At 44.3% G+C, this 24,593-nt stretch overlaps 1 protein-coding gene across 2 annotated transcripts in view; it reads left to right on the top strand.

Annotated features, from left to right (window-relative positions):
* Positions 1 to 24,593, top strand: part of C5 (complement C5) — an 81,465-nt gene that overhangs the window by 18,781 nt on the left and 38,091 nt on the right. For both annotated transcript variants that reach the window (XM_075578957.1, XM_075578956.1), the window contains exons 10-23: positions 4,709 to 4,824; positions 6,910 to 7,104; positions 7,230 to 7,433; positions 11,361 to 11,570; positions 12,088 to 12,237; positions 14,728 to 14,857; positions 16,184 to 16,252; positions 17,458 to 17,664; positions 19,003 to 19,093; positions 19,898 to 19,980; positions 20,730 to 20,869; positions 20,946 to 21,176; positions 22,318 to 22,378; positions 24,311 to 24,400. In XM_075578957.1, the coding sequence (XP_075435072.1) occupies positions 4,709 to 4,824; positions 6,910 to 7,104; positions 7,230 to 7,433; positions 11,361 to 11,570; positions 12,088 to 12,237; positions 14,728 to 14,857; positions 16,184 to 16,252; positions 17,458 to 17,664; positions 19,003 to 19,093; positions 19,898 to 19,980; positions 20,730 to 20,869; positions 20,946 to 21,176; positions 22,318 to 22,378; positions 24,311 to 24,400 (1,977 nt within the window). The remainder of the gene's footprint in view (positions 1 to 4,708; positions 4,825 to 6,909; positions 7,105 to 7,229; positions 7,434 to 11,360; positions 11,571 to 12,087; positions 12,238 to 14,727; positions 14,858 to 16,183; positions 16,253 to 17,457; positions 17,665 to 19,002; positions 19,094 to 19,897; positions 19,981 to 20,729; positions 20,870 to 20,945; positions 21,177 to 22,317; positions 22,379 to 24,310; positions 24,401 to 24,593) is intronic.

Raw genomic sequence — 24,593 nt, 5'->3', positions numbered from 1 at the left:
CGTGATGAAAGGACGGCCCTCTGTGGGGCCGGCCCCAGTCAGTGTGTGTGCACGCGCTTACAATGTGTGATGGCATGACCACATTGCCAAAAGACAAGAAATGTGTCCTTTGGCACGGTGGCAGAGTGATGACTACGTTACGGCGGCGGTTTGGCCAATGAGGGCAAAGTAGCCACCTGATGTCATGGCCGCACCCCCGCCATGCCCTCTCCTGTCACGATCTTGTCTTTCCCCCTTGCTCTTCTCTGCGCGTCCCACTGCAACCAAAGACCACAGATCGCGGCTGAAACGCATGTATGCACGCAGTGACTGGGGCTGTAGCCTAAGGCTGGGGTGCGCAAAGTTTCCCTGCTGTGCCTCCCTCCCTCCCTGATCGCGCACACCCCCCTCCCTTACCTTGTCTCCGGCTCCCGGCGTCAAATGATACCACGTTGCCATGGCAACGCGTCGCCGAAGACAAGATAAGTGAAGTTGCAGAGGCCTCACGCAATCCCCCCGGCATGAATTTAAATGCCTTGGGGGAAGAGTGCAGGGCCTCTGCAACAGCCTCCCCCCCCCCCTGACAAATCTTTTCCCCCCCCTAGTTTGCACACCCCTGGCCTAAGGCATCTTGACTAGTCCTGAAAACCTGCATCTCTTAACATAGTTAAACCAAAAAGGTAATAGGCCATATTGCCTAAGTGGTGCTATTCTATAAGACATCTTCCAACACCGGAAGACATCCTTTGGCCCATTCAATTAAATGGGCTGAGAGGTGTCTTATGAGTATCACTGTTTATTAAATACTAGCTGAGAGACCCGGCGTTGCCCGGGATGTAAATGCGTAATAGGTAGTATTATTTATAAATGGTGGAACAATAGGTGAGTATTTGTTGTAAAGGTTGGATAATAATGTTGAAAAGAAAGATGGAAGAAAATGTAATACGATGTTGTATAAAAATGGTTTATTGTAAACACACCACAGTACAATGTATATTTTGGTGACATAAGAGATGTGAAAATGTGAGGCGTGTGTCCTGCTAGGGTGTGAGCGTGTGTGTGGCGAGTGCGGGTGACAACTGGTCAGTGATATTGTTGCGTAGGGGCAGGATGCGGCAGGTGTGTGTCGAGTGTGTGGGGTGGGTGAGAGGCGGCGGGAGTGTGGCGGGTGTCTGTTGAGTGCGTGCGGAGGCTGTGTGGCGCAGGGGTGTGAGCGGTGGGCGGGTGAAAGGCAGAAGTGCGGGTGGGCGAAAGGCAGAGGCAGGAGGGCGGACGAAAGGCATTGAAGGAGGGGAGGTGAGGTCGGAGGGTTAGGTGGGGTCGGAGGGGTGGTGGGGGGTGGTGAGGGGAGGTGAAGGGGGGCGGAGGGGAGGAGGATGGGTGGTGAAGGGGGGGTGAAAGGGGGGCGGAGGGGAGGTGAAGGGGGCGGAGGGGAGGTGAAGGGGGGGCGGAGGGGAGGTGAAGGGGGGGCGGAGGGGAGGTGAAGGGGGGGCGGAGGGGAGGTGAAGGGGGGGTGGAGGGGAGGTGAATGGGGGGCGGAGGGGGTAGGTGGGAAGGGTGGAGGTGGGGGGCTGGGGGGTGGAGGGAGGTGAAGGGGGGGTGGAGGGGAGGTGGGAAGGTGTGGGAAGGTGGGGGCGGTGGTGGGAAGGGGGGGGAGGTGGTGGGGAGGTGGGAGGTTGTAAGGGGGGGTGGGGGTGGGGGTGAAGGGGGCGGTGAAGGTGGAGGGGGGGGGTTGAAGGTGGGGTGGAGGGGGAGGTGGGGGTGGAGGGGAGGTGAAGCGGGGGTGGAGGGGAGGTGAAGCGGGGTGGAGGGGAGGTGAAGGGGTGTGGAGGAGGGGAGGTGAAGGGGGTGGAGGAGGGGAGGTGGAGGGGTGGAGGGGAGGTGAAGGGGAGGAGTGGAGGTGAAGGGGGGGGGGAGGGTGGAGGGGAGGTGAAGGGGGGGGTGGAGGGGTGTGGAGGGGGGGGTGGAGGGGAGGTGAAGGGGAGGAGTGGAGGGGAGGTGAAGGGGGGGGTGGAGGGGAGGTGAAGGGGGGGGGGGTGCAAGGGAGGTGAAGGGGGGGGTGGAAGGGAGGTGAAGGGGGGGGTGGAAGGGAGGTGAAGGGGGGGGGTGGAAGGGAGGTGAAGGGGGGGGTGGAGGGGAGGTGAAGGGGGGGGTGGAGGGTAGATGAAGGGGGGGTGGAGGGTAGATGAAGGGGGGGGGTGGAGGGGAGGTGAAGGGGGGGGTGGAGGGGAGGTGAAGGGGGGGGTGGAGGGGAGGTGAAGGGGGGTGGTGGAGTGGAGGGGAGGTTAAGGGGGGGTGGAGGGGAGGTTAAGGGGGGGTGGAGGGGAGGTTAAGGGGGGGTGGAGGGGAGGTTAAGGGGGGTGGAGGGAGGGGAGGTGGAAGGGAGGGGAAGTGGAGTGAGGGGTGGGTGAGGGGAGGTGAAGTCCGCTCACTCACCCGCCCGGCCGTTCCCTCAGCCGTCCGGCAGCTCCACGTGGATCTGAGGCGGGAGGCAGCGGGTTGTGGCCGCTCCCCCGCTGTGTCCCTGGCGCGGCGCTCGCTCACTCCGCTCCCCCGCTGACTGTAGCGGCGCCGGGGGGTGGTGGAGGGGAAGGGAGTGAGGGGAGGGGAGGTGAAGGCCGCTCACTCACCCGTACGGCAGCTCCCTCACCCGTCCGGCAGCTCCCTCACCCGTCCGGCAGCTCCCACGTGGAGGGGGGGGGGGGGGGTGAAAGCGCGGGAAACAGGGAGAGGCGGAGGAAGAGGCGGAGCCTCCGGGACCGGTGGGGAAGAGAGCGGGAGATGTGCTGCTAACACTGTGAGCCCCGCTAATGTATGTAACACCGTGTGTGTGTGTGGGGGTTGTGTGTGTTTAGTGATGTGTGTATAATGATGTGTGTATAGTGATGTGTGTGTGTGTGTGTGTGTGTGTGTGTGTGTGTGTGTGTATAGTGATGTGTGTGTGTGTGTGTGTGTATAGTGATATGTGTGGTGTGTGTGTAGTGATGTGTGTGTGTGTGTGTATAGTGATGTGTGTGTGTGGTGTGTGTGTGTGTGTGTGTGTGTGTGTAGTGATGTGTGTGTGTGTATAGTGATGTGTGTGTGTGTGTGTGTGTGTGTGTGTGTGTGTGTGTGTATAGTGATGTGTGTGTGTGTGTGTGTGTGTGTGTGTGTGTGGTATAGTGATGTGTGTGTGTATAGTGATGTGTGTGTGTGTGTGTGTGTGTGTGTATAGTGATGTGTATAGTGATGTGTGTGTGTGTGTGTATAGTGATGTGTATAGTGATGTGTGTGTGTGTGTGTGTGTGTGTGTGTGTGTGGTGTGTGTGTGTGTGTGTGTATAGTGATGTGTGTGTGTATAGTGATGTGTGTGTGTATAGTGATGTGTGTGTATAGTGATGTGTGTGTGTGTGTGTGTGTGTGTGTGTGTGTGTGTGTGTGTGTGTGTATAGTGATGTGTGTGTGTGTGTATAGTGATGTGTGTGTGTGTATAGTGATGTGTGTGTGTGTTGTGTGTGTGTGTGTGTGGTGTGTGTGTGTGTGTGTGTGTGTGTGTGTGTGTGTGTGTGTGTGTGTGTGCCCTTCACTCCGCCTCAGGCCAATGAGAGGTGTGCGGGGGCGGGCGGCCCAAGGGAGCAATCTCATTGGCCTGGCCCAAGGTCCAATGAGATTGCCGCTAGGGACACGGGGAGGGGCACAGGGAGACACATACAGACCCGGACACATAGGACACTTTCAGCAGAATATATAGTAGATGGCCATGCTTAACTCTTGTTGGTTTCTCTTACCTTCTATATCTCGAGGTCTAGTTGATTAATGTATTCCCCCTTTTAAAGTTGGTGCGTGCTGAATTGTAGATTTGAATTGCCCCCTCCCCGCCCCCCCCCCCCCCAAAAAAAAACAGCACGAGATGGATCTTGGTTCCCGCAGGTAATTAAGTATCCCAGTTTGGAGAGACATTTTTATTTATAAATTCCAGTGGTCGAGGTCAAGAATAACCGCGCAGGTCATCAGTACAAAAAAAAATAAAGTATTTGAAACTCAAAGTAAAAAAATAAATAAATAAATAAAAATCATAATATTGTCTCAAAAGATTTAACCATATGCATGAACAACTGGTCTTTTGCTATCTTGTGCTCTGTACTGGCTCTATAGGCCTTATTCTGTAAGATGGAATCCGCGCAGGGGCTTACAAGTTAGGTCTTTATCAAAGGCTGTCACGTCTCAATCATTTGGATTCATTCTACCTTTTAAGGCAGGCTTTACTCATCAATGACCCCAAAGACTTCAATAAAGTGTCAGTCTTTTTAGGTGATAATGCATCTATTTAGTGTCATTTATAAGTTGAGCTGTCCAGATCTAACTCTTTTGGATCCTGTATTCTTGACAGCTGTCTCAACAATCATTGTCACCACTGGTAAAACTTTGCAGGAGGAAAAGCACGTACTGACCGGTTAGCGGTTACTTCACTGTAAAGATATTCTCATTGGTAAACTCTGCTGTCTGCACTGAACCTGCAATCCCTGGACGGCTCTGCCTTCTGAGTTGTTGACCAAAAAAAAGTTTTTTAATAGTGGCAGCATAAACACGAACCATTAAACACATTCTTAAATTAGGTTAACTATGCTAAACAGATGTTCGTGTTGTATACTGGGCTAGAAGATGTAGAACATGGTTTGTTTACAAATAAGGTACTGTCTAATTCTAATATATAATAATAATAATATATATATACTTATCTTTGTATCAGAGGGGCGTACTGAAGAAAGTGAAAATGCTGATGTCAACTACGTTTTAACTCCGTACACTCTGAAATTAGTAGGAACTCCTCTCTTTGTGAAGCCTGCATTGCCGTTTTACGTAAAGGTTGGTGTGGACAAGTCTGTAGCCTTCTCTAGAATTATATCTCAATGACACTGCCCCCCTTTACATCTCAGCCCTCGTCTACAAATACATACCTACATACCCCCTATGTTCTGCCCACAACATGCACCTTACCTCCCACCTTATTAACTCCTCTCACTCTGCAAGACTGTTGCCCCCTCTCCGGAATTCCCTACCACGCACCTTCAGACTCTCCCCAGCTTTCAGATGTTTAAATATTCCCTGAAAAGTCACATTTTCAAGAAGCCTACTCGCCATACCTCTAACATCCAACTCACCTCCCCATCCAACCCCATTGGGACCAGCTGTGAGGCTGGACCAATCTCCACCTTATGTAACTCTCGCTCTCTCGCTCTCTCCCCATCTCTTCTCGCTCTCCCTCCCCCACCTCTTCTATTTCTCTCCTCCCTCTATCACCCTTCTCTAGCTCTCTCCCCCACCACACACACACAATACTCCTCCTGCCCCACAATACCTCCTGTGCCTCACAATACACGCACACTATCCCCCTGCCCCACAATACACTCACACTACCCCCTGCCCCACAATATACCCACACTACCTCCCTGCCCCACAATACACTCTCTGACACACACACACACACACAATACCCCTCACAATAGTCCCATAATATCCCTCCCCCACAATAGCACCGCCTCCTCCACAATACCTCCATGCCCCACATAAGCCCCCCACAATATCCCCACACCTTACCTCCAGTGCCTCTCACCAGTGGGGACATGGAGGGTGTGCTCACCATCGGGGGAGGAGGACATGGAGGGTGTGCTCACCAGCAAGGGAGGAGGACATGGAGGGTGTGCTCACCAGCAAGGGAGGTTGACAAAGAGGTTGTGCTCACCAGTGGGTGAGGAGGACATGGAGGGTGTGCTCACCAGCGGGGTGAGGAGGACATGGAGGGTGTGCTCACCAGCGGGGTGAGGAGGACATGGAGGGTGTGCTCACCAGCGGGGGAGGAGGACATGGAGGGTGTGCTCACCATCAGGGGAGGAGGACATGGAGGGTGTGCTCACCAGTGGGGGAGGAGGACATGGGGGGTGTGCTCACCAGTGGGGGAGAACAAGGAGGGTGCAGGCACCAGCGCAGGAGGAGACGACCTGCCGCAACTTCCAGCGCCCACCGGGCCCTCGCAGTCATGGGACTCCTGTCCCAGCTCTCCCCTGTGTCGGGGTGTGGGCCGCATGCGGTCCACGCGTTTGACAGCCCTGCCCTAGATTGTAAGCTCTCACGAGCAGGGCCCTCATGATCTCCTTTGTATCTGTCTGTGCATGTTTGTCCTCACTTCTATGTAACTGTTTATGTAATATCCATAACTCTGTACCCCATTGTACCGCGCGGCTGGATATGTTGGCGCTTCACAAATAAACGAAAATAATAATAATTGCCTTATTACTATTAATGAAAAACATGCACATACTATACACAGATAGACCTCTGCAGAAAGATTAAATTACAAGAAAATATGAGATCATTGCAGATGCAATAAACACGTTTGTAAGATATAGTTTAGACTTTAATCTTCTTCTAAATAAATTGACTCTTTCAGAGTCAGGGAAGCTTGAGAAACAATGCACTGCAGACCACTGCTGAACTGAATGGAATACGTGGATCACAATATAAATGTTTATACCCGTGTGTATACCTATATAAATAAAGATATAATACGTGTATCCCTGAGGCTTTCCACATTTTGTTCTGAAATGTGATTACATCTGACCAGGGCTTTGTATAGCCAGTTTCCTCTAATCCAGTGTTTCCCAACTCCAGTCCTCAGGGAACCCCAACAGGTCAGGTCTTAAGGATATCCCTGCTCCAGCACAGGTGGGTCAATCAGCGGCTCAGTCATTTTGACTGAGCCACCTGTGCTGGAGCAGGGATATCCTTAAGACCTGACCTGTTGGGGTTCCCTAAGGACTGGAGTTGGGAAGCACTGCTCTAATCAGTACATTACCAATAAAATTGCACATAGTAAAGACTACTTCTCACCCATAACCCCATCACTACTGGAAACGCAGAACAAAATTAACATGTTTCCCGTGAACTAATCAGGTGCAGGTGAAAGATACATTGGACAAGCCAGTTGGAAGGGTCCCAGTCAAACTGACCGCCACAGGGATTACAGCGGAAAAAGGAGAGATACCCTTAAATGATGAAAGTCTGGAAAAAGGAATAACAGACAGAAATGATGGAACTGCTCTGTTTATCTTAAATATTCCACCGAATATAGAGTCTTTAGAGTTTAAGGTGAGTTCATCTCTCCAATGGATTCCTGTGAAAGAAGGGGATAAGGAGGACAAAACAGAGTTAATTTAAGAGCCCCTAAAACTGTTAAATAATGTCATCCAATTATTTTTACATTTCTTTTCTAGATAATGACAGCCGATAATACCCTTCCAGAAGAGAATCAGGCAAAAGCGGAGTACACCGCAATATCTTACTCTTCACTTGGCAAAAGCTACCTATATATTGACTGGGCAACAGAATATAAAGTACTCGGTGTGGGAGATTTCCTGAACGTTAAAGTGTTTCCTAGCAGCCCTTATCTTCCTAAATTAAAACACTACAGCTATCTGGTGAGTCTTTTGTTGGAGAAACAATTTACATTAATGAGTGTCGGAGAATAAAAATAATAATAAAACATAATTATTTAGTATTGCAACTGTGAAAGGCTCGTTTTGGTCCCATGTATATAAATCCGATTGTCCTAGTGCAGATCCCTAGCAAAACATCTGCAACTGAAACAAATTAAATGTTGAATTGTAAATTGCAAATGTAGAAGGTGCCCCCAGGGTCAGAAAGACAAAGGCCAGTCTTCAATGTTTGGAATAATTACTGGTTAATAGTTATTAGCAGTGGTTTACAAATCACCCAAAAATCTACTCGCCAAACCAAAAAATCTACTCGCCACCTAGTCCCGCCCCAATCCCGCCCCCAATCCCGCCCTGTTTGGGACGGCCATGAGGAGGTCGCCACGGGGTCAAATCCAGTCGCCACGGGCCTGTAGGTGAATGGATTTGTCGAACACTGGTTATTAGTATAGGCCAGTGGTGACTATTACCAGATACAGATGTAGTCCGCTTTATTCTACCTACTGATAATGCAGCATGTCGCGTTATAATGTATTATATCACAGGGTTTCCATAAGATTCAATGGCCGTGATAACGCAGAATATCCCCATGTTACAAACATGCCACAAGGTGGCGCCTCACTCCTTTGGTATTGACCAGCAGTAATATCGCAGTGCTGTTCCACGGGCTCACGCGGTGACAGATGTTATTAAAAGGCTGATTATTGATAGTCATAGGCCAAGATCTTCAAAGCTCCGCTATTGACTGAAAGATATGCTAACTTACGTTAACGCATCGGTAAGTGCTAACGGGAATCTTCTAATCTCACTAACACAGAGTTAAGCGCTGTTTTTGTTAACTATAATGGAATATAGAGCTAATGATATGCAAGAGGGGCGTTCCCACTAACAACGCATATCCACAAAAGTGCGTTACTGTTACCGTAGGGATTGAACAAGACGTTAGTTAGGTCAGAGCTAAACTTGGTGTTACTCACATCCAAACCCTGAAATGGGGCTTTTACAGGGTCTGGATGCGTGTAAGACCACAGTTTAGTATGATTTAAGTAACATATTGTTATTTACGCGGCGTTCTTTCCCCCTCTAAATATTCCGGGTCTGGGTTGGTGTAACACCGGCGTGTTATTTCAGTGCAACGCGAGGCTGTGCTAACTGCACATGGCGTTAAGCCTCTGCTAACGAGAACACGAACGGATGTGGTTTTTGAATATTATTAGCTTTGTGGATTTGCATTAAACTCGGGGAACATAACGCCCGTTCTGGATTATGATAAACCGTACATTATGATCCATGAGTTAACAGAGCTCTGTGGATCTGGGCCAGTGTTTTTAACCGCAGTTCCTAGAAACCCGTGGGCTCCCCGGGCACCCCCCTAAAAGGTTCTGTGCAATTTTCAGATCATTTGAAAATTGTACCAAATACAGAAGAATTTACAATGCATCTGATCTCAGATGCGCTATTAGAGAGGGTTGGGGTTCCTTACAATGCATCTGATCTCAGACGCGCTATTAGAGAGGGTCAGGGTTCCTTATAATGCATCTGATCTCAGACGCGCTATTAGAGAGGGTCGGGGTTCCTTACAATGTATCTGATCTCAGACGCGCTACTAAAGAGGGTTGGGATTCCTTACAATGCATGTGATCTCAGACGCGCTATTAGAGAGGGTTGGGGTTCCTTACAATGTATCTGATCTCAGACGCGCTACTAAAGAGGGTTGGGGTTCCTTACAATGCATGTGATCTCAGACGCGCTATTAGAGAGGGTTGGGGTTCCTTACAATGCATCTGACCTCAGAAGCGCTATTAGAGAGGGTTGGGGTTCCTTACAATGCATCTGATCTCACAGGCGCTATTAGAGAGGGTTGGGGTTCCTTACAATGCATCTGATCTCAGACGCGCTATTAGAGAGGGTTGGAGTTCCTTACAACGTATCTGATCTCAGACGCGCTACTAAAGAGGGTTGGCGTTCCTTACAATGCATGTGATCTCAGACGCGCTATTAGAGAGGGTTGGGGTTCCTTACAATGCATCTGACCTCAGATGCGCTATTAGAGAGGGTTGGGGTTCCTTACAATGCATCTGATCTCAGATGCGCTATTAGAGAGGGTTGGGGTTCCTTACATTGCATCAGATCTCAGACGCGCTATTAGAGAGGGTTGGGGTTCTTTACAATGCATCTGATCTCAGACGCGCTATTAGAGAGGGTTGGGGTTCCTTACAATGTATCTGATCTCAGACGCGCTACTAAAGAGGGTTGGGGTTCCTTACAATGCATGTGATCTCAGACGCGCTATTAGAGAGGGTTGGGGTTCCTTACAATGCATCTGACCTCAGATGCGCTATTAGAGAGGGTTGGGGTTCCTTACAATGCATCTGATCTCAGATGCTCTATTAGAGAGGGTTGGGGTTCCTTACATTGCATAATATCTCAGACGCGCTATTAGAGAGGGTTGGGGTTCCTTACAATGCATCTGATCTCAGACGCGCTATTAGAGAGGGTTGGGGTTCCTTACAATGCATGTGATCTCAGACGCGCTATTAGAGAGGGTTGGGGTTCCTTACAATGCATCTGACCTCAGATGCGCTATTAGAGAGGGTTGGGGTTCCTTACAATGCATCTGATCTCAGATGCGCTATTAGAGAGGGTTGGGGTTCCTTACATTGCATCAGATCTCAGACGCGCTATTATAGAGGTTTGGGGTTCCTTACATTGCATCAGATCTCAGACACGCTATTATAGAGGGTTGGGGTTCCTTACATTGCATCAGATCTCAGACGCGCTATTAGAGAGGGTTGGGGTTCCTTACAATGCATCTGATTTCAGATGCGCTATTAGAGAGGGTTGGGGTTCCTTACAATGCATCTGATCTCAGACGCGCTATTAGAGAGGGTTGGGGTTCCTTAAAATGTATCTGATCTCAGTCACGCTATTAGAGAGGGTTGGGGTTCCTTACAATGCATGTGATCTCAGACGCGCTATTAGAGATGGTTGGGGTTCCTTACAATGCATCTGACCTCAGACGCACTATTAGAGAGGGTTGGGGTTCCTTACAATGCATGTGATCTCAGACACGCTATTAGAGAGGGTTGGGTTTTCTCAGAATTACACACTATAATTATAGGGTTCGTTAAAAAAGTTTAAAACATTGATCTGGGCCATAGTTGACAGGCAGCTATAGATTGCAGATACTCTTGAAAAAACACAAAGAAATAGGGAGCACAGGGTGAACAGTGATAGTGTTGAACTCCCGTACAGGAGTCATACATAAGCGTGCCAAGTGGGTTAAATATAGTCAGTGAGGTGAGGTGCTATGTACTTGGCGCGGTGCTCAAAGAGTTAAATGCCCCTGGGGCATTTAACCCTTTGAGCACCGCGCCAATTACATAGCACCTCACCAACTATTTTTAACCCACTTGGCACGCTTAGTGTTGAACTCCCATACAGGAGTACATATCACTGTTCACCCTGTGCTCCCCTATTTCTTTGTGTTTTTGTCTATGTTGAGGATCCTGGATAGATCCTGATGGGGTTGAGCCTCAGGAAGAAACTCCAATCTTTGGAGTACTTGTAAACCCCTTAAGAAGGTCGTATAACTTTATTTTCATCATATCCTACACTATTGACAGAGCACCCAGGGATTTTTTTTTGTCTTAAAGATACTCTTGACAGACTGCAAAGAATTTCAGGTCCTTCAAAAAACATTCTAGAACATCTAATTCACTCAGCTATTTTTTGTAATGTTTTGAAGGTGTAAACAACTTTTACTATACACTGTATTATGATCAATGAACAGTCAGTATATATTAGAAAGTGTTTTGAAAATGTATTATTAAAATGCTAAAAATGATGTACAAAAAATAAATGAAGGTATGATCATCCTTAATTCTTATAGCACACATGCTTTCTACATAGATTATATCCAAGGGGAAGATAGTACACTTTGGAACGGTGGATAGATTTCACGAGTCAACATTTCAAAGTCTAAATATCCTCATAACTCAGGACATGGTTCCATCGGCACGACTCCTTGTGTACTACATTATCACAGGAGACACAACTGCTGAGCTTGTTTCTGATTCTGTCTGGATGAACGTAGAAGAGAAATGTGTGAATAATCAGAAGGTTAGTTCTGCATGTCATAAATTCAATGGTGTTTTCCATTTGCCAACTTTTTTTTTTTTTTTTCCACTGTAAGGCAACACGCAGGTGGGGAATAAAATGAAAATAACTTCCACTCACATTCTGGTATAAATATGACACTTTCAATTATATTTCTGTTATATGATTCATGTTTCAATACTATGAGCACAGAGCAAGGAAAATACCAAATGAATGATACGAGAGCCAAGGAAACGTCTATTAAAGCAACATTATTATAAAATGTATTTATGTTGTTTATATCGGAAAACGTATGGTAATACATTGTCAAACTGCACATTTGGATTTCAAATTAAACTTACTGCATTTAACAACCTTTAATATATTGTGACCAACTCAACCATAGTCACGTCTTACACTTTTGTATTTCTTCATTGTGAGATATTTTGAAAGCAGACGCAGATAAATCAAATACCAAGTTGATAGCTTAAAGACTATATGAACTATCCTTCCAAGTATTCTATCTGTATGTGCATTTTAGGTGAAGATGTCAACAAAGAGGGAGAGCTTTAAGCCTAAAACGGACATTTCTCTTACCCTCAACGCCCAGACCAACTCATTGCTTGCATTATCTGCCATGGATATGGCTGTATATGAAGTTGCAAAAAAAAGCAAGAGACCTCTAGAAAGAGTTAAGTAACAACTAAACAACATGTGTTCTATGTTTTTTTTTTTTAATTCAACATAAGGAAGCAAGCGGGGCACTTGAAAAACTAATTGATTCACACATTAGGCATGTTAGTAACGTTTCGGCCCTACAATTGGACCTTCATCAGGCTTATACAACCTCATAGATCTCCAGCTGAGCTCAAGGACCATTTTCTTCTTTTTTTAACTCGATGACTAACTTAGTGGGGCCTATTCTAGTAGCTCCCAATTGTGACAAATCCCTTCTAAAGTGCCCTTTAGAAGAGAATTTGCATGTTTTTCTATTCTGTAAGCCCTTTTCACATGTCCAACACCTGCGACAAAAATGCTTATTTTTTTTTTTTAATAAGCGTTTTTATTCTAGCAGCGCAAATCCGGACGGAATGACCAAAATCTCATTTTTTTTTGAGAACTCCCTGTATTTTAGTAGCTCTGAAAACTTCAAAGGCTAAATCACATCTAAACAACTCACATTTTGTTTTCTCACTACCTCAAACAGGCGAGATGGGAATTGCAATCGCTCTCCAAAGCCTGAAATAGGGTGAGGAGGAAGACTTCCTAACTTAATAGTATCTCCAGTTGTATCTATGTCCCCTCAAACCTCCCTCCAAATCAATTAGGGAGAGATGCCTGTGCTGAAAAATGAACATACCTCAGGTACCCTGGGAGATATGCAAATGTCTATACAAAGTACATTTAAATGAGTCACACATCCTATAATATATCCTTAAGACCAATCAGTCAGTCTTGTGATGAAGGGGGTACCAGAGTCAGACCCAATAGTATTAGAACCCACAGCCCTTACCATTAAGGGCAGCAGCTCTAGCATTGAATTAACCCAGATGCCAGGAAATGCTGCTGTCACTGCATACGTTTTGAGGGCAGTGGATTTACACTCAACTGTGAATATCCACTGCCACGTTTGAGCTCTACTACTCACACCTGTAGTCCCCTCCCTCTGACTTCCATTAAAGCAGCAAAACATCTGAAATCTTATGTTATTTTTAAACATGCTGTAGTATTGAATAATAGGGATTTTTTTGTTATTCAACCTTTTAATGCTATTCTCATCAGTTTTAAAGCATACTTTAATTTCCATAGCAGGTTTTAGCCCTCCTCCCCAGCAGTGCAAGATATTTGCAACACTTTCCCATTTGTGATCATTTGTTGCCAATATTCCCAGCAGTTTTAGCTATAAACTGTAACAATAGATAATGTTGCCTTAGAAATATAAGGATACATTGTAGCTGTTGAGTCACACTGAGTGAAGGATTGATTTAAACTGAAATGTGGCCAGTATATTAGGCACACAAGCAGAATTTTTACACATTTATAATGGTAGCCCCAAATGTTTGCCAGTTTAGGTAAAAAGTGTAAGATTATTAATTGTCACATGCTTTACATATGGACAAAAAAGGGGGAAAGTAGTATTGTTGCTTTAAAAGCAGACAATTTCCGTTTTCTGGTTGCCAGTTCAATGTTCCTTGTGCAAATAAATTGAGACACCTGAGACTTATGTGACAGTGGAGTTTCCCAGCATCTGGGTTAGTTCAATGCTAGAGATCCTGTTGGGTCTGGCACTGGTACCCACTTTATCAGAAGGGCCTTTAGACTGATTAGTCTTAAGGATATATTTTATGATGTGTGACTCATTAGAATAAACTTTGTATAGACATCACTATATATCCCAGGGTACCTGAGGTATGTTCCTTTTTTCAGTAGGCATCGCTCCCTAATTTATTTAGAGGGGACATAGATACTATTTATGCTTTTATATTTGAGGGGACATAGATACAGTACTATTCAGTAAGTACCCCACCCCCTATTTCAGGTTCTGGAGCAAGTTATCACAACCTTCAGGTCATTTCACTTCTAAAGCAAGTACAAATCGGGCGGGTTGTAACTTTTTTTTTTTTTTTTTTAATATAAACGGTTTAAAAAATGGCAATAAAGAATACAGGTTTTTTTTCCCCCCCATAATTCATGCTGCTTCCTGTGATCATGCCAAAAACGTGCGATTTGGCAAGGACAAGTTCTGCGGTAGTAGAATAAGGCCCTGTATATTGGGTAATTCAAAACAGTGGCATATTTTTTATATCATTTGACTCAAACGTGTTAGGCCTCGGGCATGGTCAGCGCTTACGCGCTGAGCTGTGCTGCTGCTCGACACTGAGCCCCTGCTAAAGCCGCAATGAGAGCGGCTTTAGCAGGGGCTCGCTTAAGTCTTAGAATTTTTTTTAATTCAAGCGCTCAAGGGAGCGCAGGGCCGGTCACGTGAGCGGTTCGCCCAATGAGGGTGAACCAGCTCCGTGATGTCACAGCCCCCCCCCCCCCCGACACGCCCCCCGGACGGCGCGCGGTCTAAGGCCAGGGAAAGCACCTGCTTTCCCTCAGCCTCAACGCGCCTCCGCCCGGCACAATTCACCATGGACGCAGCCTTGCGTTTCAGACTCGCTGTGCTCATTTACTGTAGGTACTGAACCGTCTAGAAGAGAGTGATCTTGGCTGCGGAGCCGGAGGCGGGAAGGACAATGCAGATGTTTTTCGATTGGCTGGGCTCACATTTATAACCAACGCTAACGCACGTGCCTCCCAAAGTTTCGGTAATTACTTGCATAATCCCTATTCACACCAACTTGTTCTACCGGTGTTTTCTGGCTTTAGGTAAAGCCATAGCTGTTTTGGTTTGCATGATACACTTGGATTGTAATATATAAGGCTGAAATGTCAATTGTCAGGAAAAAGGGGATGCAACGCTCTACGGTTTTGATTATAATGTTAATTTATCGTGCCACACAACGCTTCGACCTAAAAAGGTCTTTCTCAGGTGCCTAGTCACTTCAGAAAGACCTATTTAGGTCGAAACGTTGTGTGGCACAATAAATTAGCATTATAATCAAAACCGTAGAGCGTTGGAGATCCCCTTTTTCCTGAGTATTGCCCTGGAATTACTCTGACAGGTACTCCTTGAACCAGCAGCACCGGTAAACTGTATGTATTTATTTTTTATTGTGATGTGCAGCATACTCCTTTATTTACATTGGACTCCTTTATTGAAATGTCAATTGTAACAGTGATAAAAGGTTTAGGTTACATTTTGCACAACACACAATCCAGTTGTATAAAGTGTATGCTTTGTATAGCTATAAAGCTATAAGAAAAGCACATTAATCTTGCAATCATGCTCCTAAATAACTTTCGTAATCCATTTTCTTGCCGGCAACAGATTTTGTGGACAAATGCAGGGTTTTATTTGTTTCATTGTTATATCCCATGTATTATATTCTTATCTTTATTTTTAGTGTTATCAATATTATATTATTATTATTAATTTGCACATGGTATAAAAATACTGTGTGTACAATCCCAGTAAAGGCATTGATGCTCCAGACAAAGATGGTGTGAAATGAATGTCTAACCGAAAGATTTTGTATTCCTACTTGAATTGCAAGATCTTTGAGTCAGAATTGGAAGCCGAACATGCATAAATTAGGCCATTTATATGTATATATATATATTTTTTTTAATGTGTGTGTATATATAGATGTGTATATATATATATATATATATATATATATATATATATATATATATATATATATATATATATATATATATATATATATATAATTTTAATGAATATATGGATGTATTTGACCAGCTGTTTATCATTAGGAAGAGAATGAGGTTATGGTGCCAACAATTTTGGTTGCAGCTACTACAACACTTACTGATAAATGTATTTAATTATACAGACATGCCACGAGATAATTACTACCAAAGCATTCGTTTCTAAGCATGCATTTCTTCAGTAAATATGCAAATTGTCAAGTGCTCTGGCACTTTCAAATGCAAATGGGGAAATCATTGTGCTGTGCGTTACTTTCCTAAAACCTCTCTTCGAATATAACCTGTTTTTTCTCTCCTAGCAATAAATTGTAATGAAGTTTTAAGACCGAAGCGTTCGGCTTCCTTCCAAGACGAAATACAGAAGGAAGGTAAATGACAAACGTAGAAACAAAATAGCAAACCTGCTTAAAATGAAACAACGACCCTCTTGTAACGGAGAAATTTGATTTAGAATGTAGATGTAACGATAGCCCTGTGATGACCCTTCTAAATAACAGAAATATAAGTCAGTAAAACTCCTGATTTGGTTACAGTTTTGAAACAGATGTGAGACTTCTGAACATATCTCACTACCTTTTTGGAGTTGTCAGTAGCGTGGGCGTGACATCTTTTCTCAGTGGCCTGCCAGTTATGTCAGACCAATTTACAGTTTATCTCCCCAAAAGATTGAACACTTTTTTCATAATTTGCAACTTTCCGTCAATTAATTAACTTATTGAAGCACAGGTGAAAAATAAAACATAAGTTGCTCTCGAAAGAATTGGAGAAGCACTGAATTTCACATGAACCCTGTGCCTGGGCAGCTTCATTGGCTGGACATCACTAGGAAGTAGCCAGTTCAGCCTGCACGTGGCCATAACTGGCCTGACATGGTCAGTGCGCAGAATGCTGCAGTATTTAACTCCCTGGTTTAGTGGTATGCACTGTGCCTCTAATACAGTATCTAGAAAAATAACCAAGATTTAGTCGTCCTATGCTTCATTCAGTAAATAAAACATTCTGGTAGCAGAAAATACCCTACAAGTGAATGCGCCATAAGGTTCTTCCAGGGCAAAAACTTATCTTATGGCAAAGCACTATTTAGCAAATATGGGCCATGGTGTTTGCTTCTCTTGTGCTGCATAAGAATCCATGCAGATGTTATTTATATTCTCAACACCCAACCACTTTGAACTATGAAAAGTGAATAATTAGACTAAGAATACTCTGTTACCAACAACTCTCTTAGCCCCCTATTTAATATGCTAAGAAGACATCTTTTCCTTTCAAATGAAGGATACCAAAATCTTCTCCAGCACAGGGAAGACGGCTTATTATTGACGGGGAAGCTCTCCACTCCATTCCAATGAATGGAGAAGTAACTTCACAACATATTGATTTTAAAATGTAGCCGAGTTGGGCTAAAAGCAAGCATGATGACAACCCTTTGAGAGTACATAAGTGTATACAATACTCAGAATAAACCATCAATGTTCACTATTACTTACACTGCAAAATATCATTGTTGTTAGATACACAGCTGTAATCAGTAGACACCCAATCTTGTGACATATTTTTGGTTCCATTCTCTCAGCCAACAAATACCGCGATAAACGCGTCCGGAATTGTTGCATGGACGGAGTACGGGCTTGTTTGGGGGGAGAGGATTGTGACACGGGAGCTAAGCGGATTTCACAGCAGAAAGGTGAACGCTGTGTCGCTGCATTTAAAGTTTGCTGCATACTTGCCAAGTCTCTGAAAGATAAAGCATCCAAGAAAGTCATAGGCCTGGGAAGAATGTGTAAGTTTTGGATCTACTACAACTCTATAATTGCAAATTAAGTATTGACAAGATTCCATGCCTTTTATAGATAGCCAATAAAGCATGTCTCTCAGATACTGCTCTCACTTCCAAATTAACACTTCAGACCTAAGAAAGACAGAACTGTGACTGGTCGGGAATCAGTATCTTAATTATATGAGACAATATGGCATATGTTGTGTCAATAATTGACCGGGAATATGGAGTCACACTTTTTGTCATGATGTTAACTAACAAATGAGCGATTCTTATTAAAACAGTAAAGCCCCATAAAATGAAATTGAATTAGCAACATCCCATTGATTAGCTGTTTTACCACTTTCATATTTTTCGAAACGTTTTTTTTTTTTTTCACCTGCTTTTTTAAGGGGTCACCATGGCAATCTTCTAATGATGTAGGGGTATACCCCTCAGGTGCACAATCAGAAGTTCTGGGTGGTGCAGTTTTTACCAGACCTGCCCATGGAAATCGCCATGTCACGTGACGCTGCATCGTCGTGATTTCGCTGCGTCACATGACGGCACATTGTCATGGCAATGCGTCGCCATGTGACTTTGTGTCACCATGATGACGCTGCATCATATGATGCCCCGACATCGATGGGGTCTTCTCTCCTACAGAGGCGCCGTTCTCTCTCCCAGCAATCGGTTTCATGGCAGTGGTGAAGAGCGCAGCGCCTCTGTAAGCGCAATACCAATTCTTGGGGGGTGCAAATGCACCCTGGAACCCCCTGGTTGCGCTAATGAATCCCCTATATTATTGGCCGCTCTTTATGCAACATGTGTGGACTACTATCCATTCTAATTTTTCCAGTGTGTAACATATTTATTAAATTATATTTCCGGCTTGGAGATGCAGAATGTAAATTTGTTTGCATCACTAAAGACAACAACAGATGGGGTCTAAAATTATAATAGTAGTAATAATCATAATAATAATAATAAAAACCTTGATGGCCTTCAGTGAAACACAGGTGATTGCTACCTTAAACATCAGTCTTGTTAAATAACTACAGATATCCTGCAGCTTGTAATCCTTTAGTCCAGTTGTTCTCTACTCCAATCCTCCCGTTTCCCCCCCCCCCCCCGCCCTAACAAGTCAGGTTTTCATGATATCCCTGCTTCAGCACAGGTGACTCAATCAGCGGCTGCCAATGACTTCACCACCTGTGCTGAAGCAGGGATATCCTGAAAACCTGACCTATTGGGGGGGTCTTCAAGACTGGAGCTGAGAACCCCTGCCTTAGTCAGAAAAAGTTATTGTGTATACTGTATCTCCGGCCCACATTCTTACCGTGGTACCATGTTCTCTTTCAGTTATCAGGACCCTTTTTGATATTGATGAACCAGATATTCGAAGTTACTTCCCAGAGAGTTGGCTGTGGGAGGTGCACAGCATAACAGATAGGTAATTTTTTTTTTAAAGTTACATTATAAATAGGCCAAGCTTAAACACTGATGTATCTAAGCCAGGGGCAGCTAGCAACAGTCCTCGATAGCTACAGTACCAACAGGTCAGGTTTGCAGGATATTCCGGCTTCAGCACAGGTGGCTCAATCAGTGGCTCAGTCGAAGACTGCACAACCGGTGCAAAAGCGGTGATATCCTAAAAACCTGACCTGTTTGTCGCTCTTGAGGACTGGAGTTGGCTACCCCAGTTCTAAGCAATTGTTAGTAACAAAGGAAGTATTGCAATTTTAACAGACAAAATAATTAACGATGAAGCATGATGAGTAAGGAATAGTATTTAATTCAGCCACACTTTGATAATTAAACCCCCCCACCCCCCACCTTCTCCCATCATCATAGATCTGCCCCAGTACGTTTGGGACAATATAATTTATAAATGCCATAGCTTTAAATATAAATGGTTATTAACATATATAAAAACAAGTAATTGTGCTAAGGGAATGGCGTGTGCATGCATGGGATTCCCAGCACAAAGGTTTCCATATTGTGATGAAATAGCAATGTATGAGATTGAGTTTAAAGCACAGCCATCGGTTAATATTAGGACTCTGTATAATGGATAGTAGTCTTGAAATCCAGGTCAACGTTTCCGTCTTTGGTTACTGATTTGCAACGTTTGCAATGTGTTTTTCCAATTGACAGTGCTTTACATATACAGATATATACTGCACTATTTTATTGACCAGCTCCTTCCCATGTGACGTATCCGATACACCTGGTAACAATTTGAATATTTCCTTAGGCTGGGCTCAAAGACCTTCTCAATAACTGTCCCAGATTCTCTGACCACGTGGGAAATCCAAGGGATTGGCATGTCTGATAAAGGCAAGTAGTGAAGAGCCTCCCCCACATGCGCATTGAAATGTTTTCGCTTTCTTAAATAATTTCAATAATTCCAGAAATATGGAAGCACTCAGCACTTCCTTTTGTTCTTTCATGGCGGTTTGCAAACACGAAATCACATCTGTATGTCCTCATTTATTTTCCTGTAGGGTGAAGTTACTATATATTAATATGTGGCATTTTCTAAAACCTAATTCCGTGCTAATGAAATTCCTTATCTAACACTGGAGCTTGTCTTTGTTGAGGATGTAATAAATTGCTTTGTTTGCTTATAGAATTTTATGATGCCGATTGGGTTGCCAGGTGTCCAGTATTGAACCGGACTGTCCTGTATTTGTACACTCTGTCCAGTAAAAACTTAGAGGTAATACTGGACATGTATGTGGGATTTCCCCAAGTAGGGAGAGAGCAGGGCTGTTGCTAAGGGACTGGGTGGCTTCCTCCATTGTGATAGGCTGCATTACTCAGCAGCAGTCAATCAGGAAGATGTGTCAGGAGCCTGGGGGTGGGGTCAAAGAGAGGAGGAAACAGCATGGAGAGGTGAGAGAGTGTGTGTCTCACCTTTCACCATTGTCCATGTGTGACTTTTGGTGAAGCCACCTGGCAACGCTATGTGCCGACTAACTTTTTAAAATTAGAATGATTTACAAATATAACCTACTGTAGTGCATTCATCTTTTCTTCTTCTTCCTGGTGATTATATGCTCTGTGTTACATCTCCGTTACTCTAGGTATCTGTGTTGCTGATCCAATCAAGATACAGGTGTTTAAAGACCTCTTCTTAGATGTGCAACTGCCCTATTCCGTTGTACGAGGAGAACAAATCCAGATCAAAACCTCTGTATATAATTACAAGAATGCCAAAGTTAAGGCAAGTATATGTACCTAGTTAGTACTTATACATCACCCCTTTATATCCATAATATCTAATGGCTGCGATGTTTCAGGGATGTGTTACAATGTCAGTGGGCAAAGAAATATGTCTGTTTGGAAGTTCCTCCACCAGTAAAGATCGAACACAGACGACTTCTTGCAATCGTCTCCACTACTTTCCAGTCTCAACGTTGAAGACCTTTACCTTCAATATACTGCCACTAGAGCTAGGACTGCACACTGTCAACTTTACTCTGGCTGCTGAAATAGGCAGTGAAATTGTAGTGAAAACATTGCGAGTTGTGGTATGTATCCTTTTATTCATCTCTTAACAATTGTACTGAAATACAGGCCAAACGCTTTTACTTTTCATTTTGACATATTCGTGGTAATAACAATCAATATTTGCCAAATATATCAAATTGTTGAAATAATTTCAATGGTCCTTCTAGGGCAGGGGTCGCCAACCTTTTTGTGCCCAAGGGCACACTTGAGAGTTCAGGAGAGAGTGGCGGGCACCCACCAATTAACGTAAGCCATTTTTTTCCCCAAGGGCAAATAAATATATGGACACCAACTAATACACAAAACAACACGTTACACACATTCCACGCACTGTCACACCGTGTACTTGCTAGCTCACTAGTCACGACTGGTAAGTGGGTCAGGCGATGGAAGCTGGTGAATGCCGAGGGAGGGGGGGGGGGTCGTGCCACGCTCCCTCAACCTGTCGCCAAACGAAACTGGGTACGCACTCAATCTACACCGTATTAGGAACCAGTTGGCCATTCAGTCGCGGACAACCACAGAAGGCTTGGTGGGCGCCAATGGTACCTGTGGGCACCGCGTTGGGGACCCCTGTTCTAGGGGCTATAGAAAAACAGACAATAGGCTTGGCCCTGACAAGCTCAGGGAGGAGGTTTTTTTTTTTTTACCATCGGTGCTTTCAGGTCAGAAAGTTTTCCATTGACACCTAAAGGTGCAGTCCAACATTGCCAGCCCCCAAAAATCATCATTTTGTAAAATTATAATGATCTAGTTGGCTTCTTTAAACTGGTCTTGCAAGGGTCTTGTACAGCCAGAGTTTATCTCCCCTTATCTTTATTAGTTCACTGATAAAGACAGGGTGGGATTTGGGTAAAGAGAACACTTGACTGACAAATGCTTGATCATTAACCGGCCCCTAAGAAATTAATATTGTAACTGGTTACCAAAAAATGAAAGCAGACCAACCTCAAGGAGTGCGAAACGCGTGGGTGATTTTTGCTTGGATCGCCAGCATTATGTATGTTTTGAATAAAGAACTTAATATTTTTCTACAAACCGAATTCCCGTGCTATTTCCGGTCTTCACTGGCCGGCTTGCTGTTGCTCTGTTATTTTCTACTATTTTCTGCCTAAAGGATAGTACCTGTTACATTAACAATCATACATGTTTTCACTTTAGCCAGAAGGTATTAAGAAAGAGAGGAATGCTGCATACACACTGGACCCACAAGGCATTTATGGTATGTAAGAAGTCGTTTTGTGCTTCTGTCTTATGACTGTTAGACGTATAGATCCGATATTACCAGGACGTACGCTCCAAAGCAAACTGCCCTTCGCTAATACCCATTTAGGTGGGGGTGGCCAAGACGTGGATGAGGATACGCTTAATTGAAATGCAGTCATTTTTCTAATCGTGTTGAAAATAAAATGTTTCTTAATTTTCAAATAAACATAGTGACTTCTTCACTTAAAAGATTTGATTAGTTTAAAGCCGTCATTTTTTCCCCTGCACATTTACAAAAAAGCTGTTACACCTCTTTTTGTTTTTAAGTCCTAGATGTTATCACATACAGTATGAGTTGTAACAAAAAATAAATCAATCATGTAACCCCTTATCTAATTTCATTTATCATGAGAGCCATTTTAAAATGTACTATATGTTTCATAACTTCTTAAATGTAGGCTTTGAAAAGCACAATAACAAATAGAACTGAATATTACAAGCCCTGTATATAAGTTAAGTGCTTATGCAGTACACCCAGGAAAAGAAAATGTAGAAATGTCATTACTACAACTAATTATTTGGAGTCTTTAGCTCTTGTATCTCAAGAAGCTCTAAACCCAGGGACAGGTTTCCGTTCCATTTGGGACCTGTGCAGCTTAATGCATCCTTCCTATCGAATATCTAAATCAGTGTTGGGCAACATGATATACCTCAAAAGGGTCCATATTACCCAGATGTACTGTATATATGTTGCACAGGTTGGAAGGACGTTGCAGCCGCGGGTTTAATCTTCTCTCTGCCCCCTCCAGTCCGCTTCTTAATGCCTTTGTGCTGGTGAATACAGTCCCACTCCTCTCCTTACACTGGGAACTGGTGATTAGCACAGGTCAGTGGTCCAGTATTTATCAGTGCGCTGTCATAAGGAAGCTCAGGAAGTGGGAAGGTGCAACATCTCACTCCCTCTGCACTGTGGAGATTGGGTTACTGGAGTGGCCAGTTATTGGGGGATGCAAGTGAAGCCCCCAAACTTGGCCCAAAGGCTGCCTGTTGCCCACCAATTCTCTAGATGCTACTTGCTATTCTATATACATTAGGAGAAGAGCTGTGTTTCCAAATTCGCTATTTCCACTTTTTAAAGTGGCGAAATAGCAGCCCTGCACTTTTTCCAGTTAAAAAAACAAACAAGGTTAATTGAATGTTGAAACGAAAAGTAATCAAAATGAATTGAGCACGCAATGCCCATGGACGTTTTAGTAGAGGGTGAACTTGTGCAGAATTAAAAAGGTGGAAATTCGCAAAATTCACTGGGGCTCTTACACAGTTTACACATCTCTAATTAAGAGTGCCCCATGAGGTTCCCAACTTGCAAGAATTTGGAATTAACATTGTCCTTCCCAATTATGCAAATATATGAAAACTAATTTATTATGGACCACTGCTCTGGTAGTCAAGTGCAATTTTCCGATGGACATTTATTAGTCCTACCTGTATATTTTAATTGAAAATCTTCATACAGGTACAGCAGTGCCCCGCTTCTCGGCGATACGGCGGTACCGAGAAGGAGGCCGCCATCTTTGATCCTCAGTCGCGCATGCGCAGAATGGGCGGTTGCGCCAGACCGTAGGTTGCGCGCGCATACTGTAGTTTGCACGCGCAGACCATAGGTCGCGCATGCACAGAACGGCGAAAATGCCGATTTGCGCATGCAAACAACTGAAAATCGCCGGATTCGCTTTCCGGCGATTTTCACAATATGGCGGGCCCCTGGAACGAAACCCGCCGTATATCTGGGGCCCTCCTGTACCTATATTTGGGAGGGTTGTTGAAAAAATCCAAATACAATGGCCATAGAGATTCGAGTTGCAGAAAGGGCTCTAGAATTCACATAATTCTATACTTTCCTCCTTTTAAACATTACTCCAGTTTGCTTCAATTGCTTTAATTGCAGGTACTATTAGAAGACGCCAAGAATTGAACTATAATTTGCCACCCAACACTGTGCCAAAATCGAATGTGGAAAGAATTCTAAGTGTTAAAGGTAACTTGCAGATTTATTTTTGGTGTAGTGATTATCTGTTTGTCTTTGAAACTATGTATGTATGTCTTTATTTATATAGCGCCATTAATGTACATAGCGCTTTACAGTAGTAATACACGTGACAATCGTATAAATAACAAATAACAGATCATGGAAATATGTGCTTCGGACATAAAAGTAACATTTAGGAAAG

The sequence above is a fragment of the Ascaphus truei genome, chromosome 21 (assembly GCF_040206685.1).
Source record: "Ascaphus truei isolate aAscTru1 chromosome 21, aAscTru1.hap1, whole genome shotgun sequence".
Taxonomy (NCBI): domain Eukaryota; kingdom Metazoa; phylum Chordata; class Amphibia; order Anura; family Ascaphidae; genus Ascaphus; species Ascaphus truei.
This window is presented reverse-complemented; position numbering and strand designations above follow the sequence as displayed.